We start from the raw sequence: 13133 nt of genomic DNA, 5'->3' as shown, positions 1-13133 counted from the left end.
GCTATTAGAAAGCTGAGCCACCAGAGGGCAGCAGGCCCATGCATTACATTGCTACGAAAAGTATCCCTTAGAAATTACTCCAAGGGATAGATCTGTAAAGAAGGGACCAATTTTAAACCCTTTTCATATACTGCTATAGGGAAGCTATCAGTAGGGAGCTATCCTAGCTGCAAGCAAGATACCATGAAACATCCCAGACAGGTTAGATAACTTTCCAGTTCTTTAACAATGTTCTTAGAAGATTCCACATTCCCTTTAGATCACCACCTTTAAATAGGCAGGATTTGATGTGGACTCATAGAATGAAGGGGTAAGGCAGAAACTAGCAACACTCCAAGCCATCCCCCCAGACAGAGGAGTCCCTCCCCTGGCTAGAATGGGAGCTCCCTGAGGGCTGGGGCAGTGTTTCCACCTTTCTTTGCATCTCCAGTGCATGGCACATAGTACCATGGCCAGTGGAGTCCCAGCCCTGTCCCTTCTCAGCCAGGTGACCAGAGTCAATCGCCAGGTGTCACCAAATTTTTTATTAAGTGGCGGGCACTTCAAATATTGAGGCTACCAAAAAAAGCAAAAACAGTGCCTGCCTTGGGAGCTTACATTCTAATAGAGAGATTCTCTGTGTGTTTCCATACACAGAGATATAGATATATACGTATACATGCAGAGTATCTCTGTGTGTATATGTATTATGTGTGTGTTAGCTCACTGAAGGCAAGGGCTAGTTTTTAAAAAATTATATCCCCGGAGGTTGGCACAGTGCCTGGAATATCAGAGGTGCTTAGTAAATGTTCATTGCATTGGAGATAGATGAAGAGAGAGACAGACAGACAGACAGACAGACACAGAGAGAGACAGAGACAGAGAGAAAGAGAGGAGAAGAGAGAGAAAAAAGAGAGATAGATATATGTGTGTATGGACATATAGATTATGTGTTTATATGTATGTGTGCATATATACATGTATGTATATACATTATACATAGTGTATATATTACATTATGTAATATGTGTATATTATATATGTCTATGTATCATATATACATATATCTATGCCCACACATACATATATGACAAATACTAGGGTAGGTGCTAATGATACAAAGAATGAAACAATCCCTACTAATGAGGAGTTTATATTCTAATGAGACAACAAGTACATATGAAATAAATAATATAAAAATAAGTAGAAATATGTACAAAATAACTGAATACAAATATCAACCTTAAGATGGATATGTCCAGGTTTGGAGATGACTTGGGGAGTCCCAGGTCCCTTGGTGAGAGTTGAATGGTTACAAGGGGAGTTTCTGCCTCAGAGAAGATGATCTCTGGCAAGAAGAGGAGGCCAAGCACTAGCCTGGCTGGCCAGCATTTACAGACTTGGAGAGACAGGGCAGAGCCGAGGTGAAATATAGTGATGTCTGTTCAGTTTTCTCACAAACTGCTTTATGTTCTGATGAAGTTTGTCTCACCTCCCAAAAGGGTATAACAATAGTTACATTAAGCTACTATGTTACGTTCATAGAGGTAGGCGTATGAGTAGTTAGCATTTCTTTTGTATTTAGGAGATAAATACCAACCTCTCATACCCGATTCACATCATACCTCTCTGCTTTGGGGAGACATGAGCCAAAACACGGTGAAACCCCTATGAAGGAGGATTTGTGACTGACAAATGACTAGGGTTACAAAGAGCATAGACACAGCGCTGACCCTGCTTTCAGGTAGTGTGCAATCTGATGGTAGAGGACAAATAACTAAATAAATAAATAAACAAATAAGGGACAAGCAGGGCTATGCCTGAGTCAGCTGGTGAGCCAAGTCTTAAATTTTCAGTGCGAGCATTTACGCCTTAAAAATCAGCAAAAGCCACAAATCAAGGTTTGATTTATTGTTTTGTTGATTGTCTAGACTTTGAAATATGATGCAGAAAATGTTTAAAATGCAGATTAAATCCAAAAGCACATCGTGTTTGCAATCCCCTCCACCCCTATTTGTGCCAAAGCCAGTTGTTGAATATTTATCTGCACACCCCTGACAAAAAAAGTGAGAGACAAGGGCAAAGATAAGGTCCATAAACATGTTGGTCACTGGCAAGAAGGGGGACAGGGGAGGGAGAGAGGAAGCATTCCAGCATATCACTGTCCTTTCTAAAGTATGGCACCTGGAGCTAATCACAAGTCTGTGGCCCTATCTAAACTGTAAATGCCACTTTTCCCCTCCTGGTCATCACTACACCTTGTGACTGCTTCCCATGTCACATCGTATCCCTAAGCTCAATCCTCTGTGCTAATTCTAGTCATACTTCCTCTTAACTGGTACAGATTTAAATTTTTTAGTCCCTCTCATTTTCTCATCTAGGGCAGAGGCTCTTAACCTGGGATCCATAGATAGATTTCAAGAGGCCCATGAACTTGGAAGAGGAGGAAAATGACATCTTTATTTCAATATACTTGATCTCCTTTGTGATCCTGTGCACTTTATTTTATGCATTTAAAGACATGATTCTGAGAAGGGGTTCATGGGCTTCATCAGACTGTCAAAGAGGTCCATCACACACACACACACACACATACACACACACACACACACACACACACGGACCCAGAGTCACTTTACCTCTTAGTCTCAGTTTCCTCATCTGCAAAACGGAAATGATGAGACTCACCATAACTTACCTTGGAGGGTTATTGTGAAAAAAGTGCTTTGTCAAACCTAAAGTGAGTTGCATCATTGAGGATGTGTTCAAAAGATAACCAGATATAATGAAGCATTACCTCTTGATACCTAAGGGCAAGCAAAGGTCAGTTTATTCTTTCTACCATGATCCTTGTTTTACAAACAACCAATGTTACATCTTTCTGGAAGTCCACAGTGCCCTTCAAATCCCGTCCTTCCTCATCTGTGCACAATTAACCATTGTCTACTTTAAAGGTTGTGCATTTGGCAGTTCTATTTAAGAACTTTCCCAATCAACATAGACGGTCAATCCCTCCCCAACTGGCTAAGACAATCTATCACCCTACAATGAAGAGGTTACATAACTTCCTCACTCCCCCAGATCTCTGCAGCATGGGGAACACACAATGATGTGCATTTCTCATTTGCAAGACTTAACCTTTACGCGTTATTTAGTTTGATCTTTCCCTTCAAGTTCCTTTAATAAAAAGAGAAAAAATACAGAGAAACAGCTTTTTTCATCATGCTTTTCAGTCAGCCCTTTCTGGCATTTTCCTTGTGCCCCCCCCCAACCCATTACAGTGAGTTACCCATTTGGCTCCCCTTATAATGATCATCTTTTCTATCTTTTCAGTACTGGTGAATAAAAAAGAATCAGTCTTTTTCATGTATTAGAAGAGCTAGGGAGGGTATCTGACTGAGGAAGATATTAACCTTTAAATTCAAAGGTTTTTGGACAACTACCAACTTTCCATTTTTCTTTTGAAATTCTGTAATAGTGAGTTGTCAATTATCCTTTTTCTCACCTTGGTTTTGTTTGGTTTTGTTTGGTTTTTTAGCATATCACAAGCACTGTCCTTATAAGAATTGCAAACATTAACCTCAAGATACCCAAGTAAGGTAAGCGGATGGCAAGCATTATTAACTTATAAGAAAAACAAGACAGTTGATTGAGATGATAACTAGCTGAAGGAAAATATTGAGATTTGATACAACATATTAGCTAACATTTATATAGTGTGGCAGGCACTGTGCTGTTCTTTATAGTTATATAAATATATATATATATACACATACATATATGAAAGAACATTTTCTATTCAAGTCTTGGGAATGTGCAAATTCAGATTCAATTGTGGGTTTTATGAGCTTCTTTGCTAATAAATTCTCAAAACTGGTATCTCTTATTCTGAATATGAAAAGTCCCAAGTGTCCTCCTCTTTAAGGACTGTTGTGCCCTTCTGGTTGTATTTGATCTAGCTATGTATAATCGTTTCAAAATGTTTTTATTTCCTTAGATTTTTTTTTGACTAGATGGACCTGTGGTTCCATTTGTGGACTGAATATATAATGTACCTTAATGGTTTTCTCACTTTTGAGTATTTTTGCTTCTTAGAAATATTACATTTACCCTTGAAAGCATTACATTTACTCCACCCACATAACACTCTCAAATTAAGGTAAGTGATGCATCGTTCTGGCGACATCACTCTTGCTCAAAACCCTTCAGTGGCTCTCACCACTCCCACCCCCTCACAAAGTCCTACAAAACAAAGTCCAAGCATCTTAGCTTGGGATTCAAGGCCCTACAAAATCAGGTTCAAATCCACTTTTTCAGCCTCATATCAAACTGGTACCAATAGTGCAATCTACGGCTGATTATCTCCCATTTTCTCTCCTTCACATCTTTTTTGCCCAATTCCCTACAACCAGTACACATTTATTAAGTGCCTACTATGCAAAAGACACTGTGTTAAGCAAAAAAAGGCAAAAGGCAGTCCTTGTCCTCAAGGAGCTTACCATCTAATGGGGACAAACAAAGCCAGCTATGTACCATATCAGGGGTAGGGAACCTGCCACCACATGTGGCCTTCTAGGTCCTTGGGTGTGGTCTTTTGACTGAGCCCAAGTTTTACAGAACAAATCCTTTTATTAAGTGGATTTGTTCTGTGAAGTTTGGATTCAAAGGGCCACACTTGAGGACTTGGAGAGTCACATGTGACCCAAGGTCACAGGTTCCCCACCCTTGTACCAGATACATGGGAAATAATTAACAGAGGAAAATACACTGTAATTAAGAGGGGTTGAGGAAGGCTTCCCGAGGAAGGCAGGATTTTAGTTAGAATGTAAAGGAATCCAAGGAGATCAGTAATGGGAGTGGAGGAGGTAGAGCATGCTTACCCCACCATCTTGGAAGAATTTTAAGTTTACCTGTCAACATCTTCCTCCTCATTCTCAAGGCCCACGTTCAATGTGACCACGTGACTCCCGTACTCACTCATCTCCCAGTGCTCCCTAGTGTGTCTAATATAAACTGCTCTGGTTAGCCTTCAAAGCCCTCCACAACCTGCCCCCAACCTACTGAACTCTGGGATGTGGTCAAACTGGTCTTCTCTCTGCTCCTCACAAACCATTTCCTATCTCTGTCTCCATGCCCTTCTATGGTCCCTCATGTACTTCCTTCTTCCTTCCACCACAGAGCCCTCATCTTCTAAAATACAGCTCAAAACCCTCCTCTGTGAAGACTTTCCTGATCCCCCTAGACACTAGCGCCCTCCCTCCAAACCCCCAACTTTATTTATATACATATTTATTCACTTTATGTTGCATATATGGGTATATACACCCATATATGTATACATATGTCTTTATATACATATCTGTGTATATACACATACATTGTTTCCTTCATTAGAATGTAAATTCCTTGTGAGTAGGAATTGTATCATCCTTTATATTTATATCTCCAACATCTTACACAATGACTGGAATAGTAGGTACTTAATAAATGGGGATTTTTAATTGATTGAAGGTGTTTAAAAGGTTGCCAAATGAGTGAGTGAACAAATTTCCCTGATGTATTTACTATATGTGATGTTTCTGGCTATGTCTTGTTGCAGAGAGAATTAAGAATTCATACTAACGAGGAATATAAATGTTTTAATTGTCTAATTACATTGGTAAATAGCATAGCATATTACAGCATATTAGTTAGTAGTGAAACTTACAATTATTAGCAAATAAAATACTTTCCAAATAGCCCATTAGCCACTCATCATAGTAATCTTTACTGATTTTGAATAATTAAATAATATTGTGATGACTTTTCTGGGAAGGTCATATTGGAGGTGGGATGGGATGGAAGACTCAAAGTTGGCACTGGGTACATGAGCCTTTGTACAAAGAAAAGAGAAGCTTAACCAAAATGTTTACAGCACGTGCAAAACCAATATTTTGGTTTTTTTTTAATGTTGTAATGAAATACATCCTTCTTTAAAAAAAGAAAGTTCTTTTGAGCAGCTGAATATTTTAATAAAGCCAAAAACCAGTTGTATAAAAGGGAAAGAGTCATGAGAACCTCATAGATTTATGACTACTTGATCAATTTAAGATTTTAACAACAACAAAAAAAGATTCAATCTGTACAGAGAGCACTAAAAGATTACAGATGTCAAATATGTGGTTTTTCATTAATTCCCTTACAGTATCTCATTATTAGACATTATAAATAGAATGAAGATTTTTATTATATAAAAGCCATCCCCAAAATATGTATTGGTGAACTGTAATTCATGAGATCTCCCATCTGGCCCCAGTGAGGAGGAGCATGCTGCCTACTGGTGTCAGGGCAGTTTTCTGTCTAAAGTGGCTGCCCCAGGACAGTTGCTGAACTTGATTTTTACGAGATGATCACAGAGCAGTTCCATAGTCTGAGCATGGTGTCCAAGTGATTTCCTTCTCCTTTGGCAGCATTCAAGTTTTGCCTGTAACTTTCTCAGACAACACTTGGGATTTGGCGTGTCCAGAACCTTCTTGAAAGTGTCTGTAACACGTGAAAGTCTCCTGTAGAACTAAATTCTTCCCAAATGTTGATGAGTAAGCTACAAAAGACCAAGGGGAAAAGGGGAAAGGGAAGAGAAAAATTAGCAGGCTGGAGCCTGAAACTCTTTAGACCATGATGCATCAGCCTAAACCTGATAAATATTTCTTGTTTTATAAATGCATTTTTTTTAAAATCAAGGCAGCATTATGTAGAGAGAAAGCTGGCCTCTAAGTAGGGGAGACCTGATTTAAAAGTCCCACCTTGGACCATACTTGATATGTGACTCCCAGCAAATTTTAACCTTTCAGGACCCCACACGGGCAGAAAAAGCTCCTCCCCCAAAACTCCTAACACAAATGAAGTTCACGGTTTTTTTTATTGTTTTTTTTTTAGTTCAGGTTTTTTTAAGGGTAAAAAATGAGACTGGAGTACTCTCATAAATAAAATAAATGGAACTTTTCTGCTAGAGAGAAGAGAAATCGATCACAATAGGAAAAAATGGCATTAATATTCTCAGGGCCAAACGAACCACAGCCTTTAAAATGCAAATAAAATAAAGCCAAAATTGGTTGTCTCCTTGAAGCACCCATTTCATTTTCTGAAAGGTTTTTCAACACGAAGAGCTTAACATCATGGAGTTAAAAGGTTCAGCACTGCTACTCAGACTCACTTCTGAGAAATCATTTATATCAGGACCTGTCACTTTAATACTATTTAAAAGTCTTTTCATAATTCAGCAGATAAATAACAGTGCAGACTTGTGATGGCTAGTCTTTCTTTTGTGTGTGGCCTGAAAAAGGATGGGCATTAATAATAAAAAATTATATATAGTGCCTACTATGTGCTGAACATTCATATAGTGCTATGTATCAGGTATTGTGCTAACTGCAATAATAATAGTAATGGTAATGATTTAGCTAACATACAATGCCTACTAGGTGCCAGGGACTGGGCTAAGCCTAATAACAATATAATATCAATAAAAATAGCTACCATTTATATAGTGTTCACTATGTATGAGGCATTGCGCTAAGGACTTTACAATTATTAATTCATTTGCTCTCTACAACAACCCTGGGAGGTAGATTCTATTACTGTCCCCATTTCACAGATGAGGAAACTTGAGACAAAGGTAAAGTGACATGCCTAGGGTTTATGTGACATAGGTTTCAATCTTCCTTCTCCATTGTTTTCTAGGAAGCTTTTACTTCCTGGGGGGCAGAATGAGGGTGCAGTGGGGGAAGAAAAGACTGGGCTTGGAGTTCAGGGCTCTGAGTTCAAATCCTGGTTCTGGTGCTTGCTAATTGGAAAAAGTCCTTGGAAAAGTCCCTCTTTCAGCCCTTCCTCCTCCCTAAAATGGGAAGATAATATGTATACTACCCACTCCATAGGGTTCCTGTGAGGAAAGCACTTTGTAAACTGTAAAACACTATACAAATGTGAGCTATTGTTTAGTTAGAGAACGTTAGTTTGCTATTTATTTGTCCCCAAAACTTCCTCAACCCAGGCTTCTTTCTATCATTGGGTCACTCGTTGTAAGTCATGTGTCAAGTTCTACCATATGAAAGGACCATAAAGCAAAAGTTTGGCAATTCAGTTAAGGTGGGATGCACTGAGTACATGATGAGTTATCCCCCATTTTACAGAAAAGGAAACTGAGGCTAAGTTGTGTGGGACATTTTGGAGGGAGAAAGAGAAATAAAAGGGTAAAAATCAAATCATTCTCTAAGAAAGAGAAGAATGGGGAGAAATTGGGCAGGAAGGGATTGAAAAGGAGCATCATCATCATCATCATTACTGTTATCATCATTAACATAACAGTCCCTAAGGCCATACTGCTTCCTGCTGCCAACAGTCACCCAGGCCAGGACTTGAGCCAGTAGTCATGTGAAGGATACCATGTTGACACAGAATGTGTCAATGCTGCTATTCTTACTTGGAGCTGCATTACCTTCATTACTGGGTAAACAAGAAACAGCTCTGTCCTGGAGAAGTTGGCAGCAGATTCCATCATCCTCTCTCCTCTATAAAAGAAGGGGGCTGGACTAAGTGACCTCTATCAGCCCTTCTGACTCCAGCCCCGGGAGCCATTGCTCTGATGTGGAGTTATGGCCTTATTAAAAGTCCTGTAAATTAAATTTTAAAATCCCTGCCAGGTGGACAATGTGAGTCCACAAGGAGTCTGGGTACCAGATCCCTAGAGACTTCACCCATGTTCTCTTGGAATGGAGAGGAAGGAACCTTTGCAAGTATCTAGGAGTAGTTTCCCACATCCTTCTTTACTATGGCAAAATCCAAATGGGAATGGGAAGGACTGTACCTGCAGATGAAGTGGCCACTACCCCCATTGCTTCTCCTAGTCCTTGTCAGAAACCACTACACACCAAGGACTTCTTTCTCTGCCTATCAAGCATCCTTACTCACTCCTACCTAAAGGCTCAGCTCCAGCCAGTCCTAACCTCAGTTCTATACATGCAGACAAAAATGCACTAACTTCCTTTTGATAATACAGACAGCAGTTATTTCAATTATCTACGTAGATTTATCATCTTTCTTTATGGCATTTATTAGGAATTTGCCTAAGGAGCAAACACATGAGGAACTCCTGCTTTGGATGAGGCAGACTCACTACCAAGGTCAGCATTGCTGTTGGCTTCCTTTCTCCCAGTCCCTCTGAGTCTGGCTTCCTATCCTTCTGGACCCAGGTTTCCCTTCTCTTCTCTTGGTCCTCACTCCTTCATCTTCTAGATTAAAGGTTCTTAAACTGGGGAGAGGATCTGTAGATAGATTTCAAGGGGTCTGTGAACTTGGATGGGAGGAGAAAATGGCATTTTAATTTTCATTATTTATTTATATACTATAGTTATTTTCCCTTTTAAGTGAAATATAGCATTTCCTCCAATTTTTGAAAAACATTATTCTGAAAAGGGGTCCTTAGTCTTTCCCAGAAAGGATCCAGAAATACAGAATAAGGTTAAGGACACCTCTTTTAGATGCCCATCTAGAACATTTCCCACATGCTCTGACTTTAATTCTATCTCTGGCTCTGTGTCTGGATTTGGCTCCTTACCAGGATCCTGACCCTGCATTTGGCTAAACATCTAAGCCTATGAAATATGCTTTGCCCCCTGAACTTCCTGTGATCACAGATGCCCTCAGATGTAGCTCTTCCATATTTGCCAGACATACCTTGCCAATTCAACTCCCAGGTGTGAAATCTTTCACAGCTGTCCCATCACTGTCTGAGTCCAAGCCTGTGATGTCCACATCAAGGACATGAGTGCCCTCAATGGGCCAGTTCTACCTTAATAATGGTAACTCCCATTGATAAGTCACAATTCTATCTTAATAATGAAAATTCCCATTGATAAGGCACAACTCTGTCTTAAAAAGAACTACTATTGATAAGTTACAATTCTGCCTTAATAATAACTCTTATTAATGAGCCACAACTCTATGTTAATAATGATAAATCCCAGGGCGGCTAGGTGGTGCAGTGAATAGAGCACCCCCTGGAGTCAGGAGGATCTGAGTTCAAATCTGGCCTCAGACACTTAACACACACACACACACACACACAAAACCTAGCCATGTGGCCTTGGGCAAGTCACTTAACCCCAATTGCCCTCCCCCCCAAAAAAAGAGGAAATAAGTCTATTTTGGGGTGGCTAGGTGGCGCAGTGAGTAGAGTGCCAGCCCTGGAGTTGGGAGGACCTGGGATCAGGTCTGGCCTCAGATACTTAACACCCCCCCACACACACACAAAAAAAACTGACCATGTAACCTTGGGCAAGTAACTTAACCCCAACTGCTTTAAAAAAAAATAATGGTAACTCCCAATTGTAAGCCACATTATAGATATACATAAAAGCCACTTTGAGGTGTTGAAAGGACTTTATCACAAGGACTGTGCATTACCTTTATTTAATAGATAAGGAAACAGAGCTTTCACAAAGGTTATGTGGTTTTCTCAGGGTCACACAGCTAACAAGCATCAAAGACACACTCTCTGGATGCAGGTGTTCTTGGATCTAGGTCCAGCACTTTATTCCAGGTACAATGCTGCTTCTGCTATGTACCTTCTGATTCCCAGTGAGAAGCACTCTTGTGTGATGGATATCAAGTAATCACTGAGAACTTATGTCATCATAAATGTGAGACATGCACAAACATTTCACAAAGATGCCATACCTCTTGTTTATTGCATCAGGATATAATTTTCTTCTAATCTGAAAGAAAAAAAATGAAGAGAATTAAATGTTATGATCTTTATAAATGTTACCTACAGAGTACATGCGGTGTTTTCTTACAAAACCATAACTATACAGAGGTTTCTTCTTTCATTTGGACCCATTATGGTCCCACAGAGCAGATAGTATTTGTATAAGAGCATGCCCAACACTGGTGAGAACAGTTTATATTCTGATCCTCATAACTTTGCAGATAATCTTTAGAGGAAGCAATCTCTCCACCCTTCCAGATCACAGCCCATCCTATATCATACACACACACACACACACACACACACACACACACACACACACATACGTCCTTCTATAAATCCTTCCTTGCCTTACCCAACACCCTGGAGTTCCTCATTTGGGTATTTTTATAATTGATGGTTATAAAGCAGCTCACAACTATCTGCTGTCATCCCTAGCTGGAGGCACATGACTGGCCCACTTCCTCCTCCAATACCATGGATGGTGTCTTTGACTCCACTTCTTGACCACAAATTATCATTGATGTCATACCTAGAGCCAACTTGAGTCACCACATCCCTCTCCCTTGATCTTTGGGTCCCTTGCAATTTTAATTCTTAGGAGTGTGTTAACAGGACTTGGCTTTGCATATCTAAAACCCTTTCAGGTGTCTCCATGTTGGGCAATCTGGGCATGGGCAAAGCCCAGTTCTAGGAAATTGATATACAATTACTTCCACCTTCTAAAAATTCTAAAAATAATGATTGTAAAAATTAGTGAGTTAGTCATCTTTATTACTAGGTCTCATTTAAACATCTCTGGCCTTGGTCAGAGTTCAAATAGCCAAATTGTACAAAGTGTAAAACTCTGATCATACCTATGTTCAAATATTTTAATGGCATCCAACTGGTACCAACATCCCTCTCTAATATGCACATTAAAAAATTCAAAAAAAAGGAAATCTTTCTGCTAATAAAGAAATATATTATTTCACTTACTCACCAAAACCCTTCATCTTTGTGTCATGTTTTAAAAATTCAAACTTGTAAATAATGCTAGAATTTCACCAATTTACATAATTAGACCTCAATGCTGATTTTTTATTCCCCAAATGATGGCACTGAAAGTACAAGGTGCTTCCATAGAAGATAATCATTGGTGAAAGCTAAATTTTATTTCAGAATTTTGCCTCTAAGTAGTTGACAATTTCAACAAATGGGCATAATAAGCATAGTCATAAATAATTTTTACAGTTAAATAACTATAGCCTGAATCAACTAAATTGAAAATGTTTCTTAAGAGAGGGAAATAAATAGTAGCAGTGGGATAAATGCAACATACCCTTTCGTGCACTCTTTGTTTGACTGGAAACCACTGTGACGGCATCCGCGGGCAGGCCAACATAGACACCTCCATAGTTCCTTAAGGGAATAAAGTGGGTACACAGAATTCAGGCCTGTCTCTACAAATGCAGTGCTAGATATCACCAAAATAAACTCATCTTTCATTTTTCAAAAGTCAGAGATTTGAGCTACTATCATTCTGGGAAAACGGAATGTTGTTCTGCATTAAAATAGAATCAGTGGACATTTATCAAGCACTCCCTGAATCATAAATACTGAACTAGGGAAAGCATTTATACAGCACTGACTGTGTGCCAGACACTGTTCAGTATTTATAATTCAGTGAGTACTTGATAAATGTCCACTGATTCTATTTTACTAATATTATCTTTTCTGATTTTCACAACAACCTTGTGTTATTTTTTACATTTTATAGTTGAGGAAACTGAGGCAGACAGATGTTAAGTGACTTGTCTGGGGTCACACAGCTAGCAAATATCTGAGACCAGATGTGAATTGACTCTAGGCCAAGCACTCCATCCATTTGTACCAACTAACTGCACCTGGATTAGGTGCTTTGGGGATGGAAATACACTTTTGAAATGCATTATCTTCAAGGACCTCACGATCTCTCTCTGAGGTTATATGACAGAAGTAAAGAAAGAAAATTCAGAAATATTTGCAAAGATATCTTCCATGCCTGGAAGTCTCTCCCTTCTCATCTCTGCCTCCTGATTCTTCTGGCCTTTTTCAGCTCTACGTCCTATAAGAATCTGGTCCCAATCCTCCTTAATCTTAGTGCCTTCCCTCTGAGTCTACCCCAATGTATCATGATGATAGCGATGAAAGAATATGTATATATGTGTGTGCACACACATATACACACACCATATATATATATATATATATATGCACATACATACATATGTGGGGAGGGAGTATGGAGAGGGAGGGAGAGAGAAAGAGAGAGAGAGAGAGAGAAAGAGAGAGAGAGAGGGAGAGAGACAGAGAGAGAGAGAAAGAGAGAGACAGAGAGAGACAGAGAGAGAGAGAGAGAGAGAGAGAGAGAGAGAGAGAGAGAGAGAGA

The 13133-nt window shown here is 39.4% G+C and overlaps 1 protein-coding gene across 4 annotated transcripts in view; it reads right to left on the bottom strand.

Moving 5' to 3' along the window:
* Nucleotides 1-5602: 5602 nt before the first annotated feature.
* CUNH12orf75 (chromosome unknown C12orf75 homolog) overlaps nucleotides 5603-13133 on the bottom strand; it is a 113374-nt gene continuing 105843 nt past the window's right edge. For all 4 annotated transcript variants that reach the window (XM_069099397.1, XM_069099399.1, XM_069099398.1 and 1 more), the window contains 3 exons: nucleotides 12045-12124; nucleotides 10693-10730; nucleotides 5603-6559 (listed from right to left, as the gene is read on the bottom strand). In XM_069099397.1, coding sequence (XP_068955498.1) covers nucleotides 10726-10730; nucleotides 12045-12124 — 85 coding nt within the window. In that variant the 3' untranslated portion in view covers nucleotides 5603-6559; nucleotides 10693-10725. The remainder of the gene's footprint in view (nucleotides 6560-10692; nucleotides 10731-12044; nucleotides 12125-13133) is intronic.

This window comes from Petaurus breviceps, unplaced genomic scaffold (genome assembly GCF_028583685.1).
Source record: "Petaurus breviceps papuanus isolate PSGF00001 unplaced genomic scaffold, PetGlider_PUasm1.0 379, whole genome shotgun sequence".
NCBI classification, from domain to species: Eukaryota; Metazoa; Chordata; class Mammalia; order Diprotodontia; family Petauridae; genus Petaurus; species Petaurus breviceps.
This window is presented reverse-complemented; position numbering and strand designations above follow the sequence as displayed.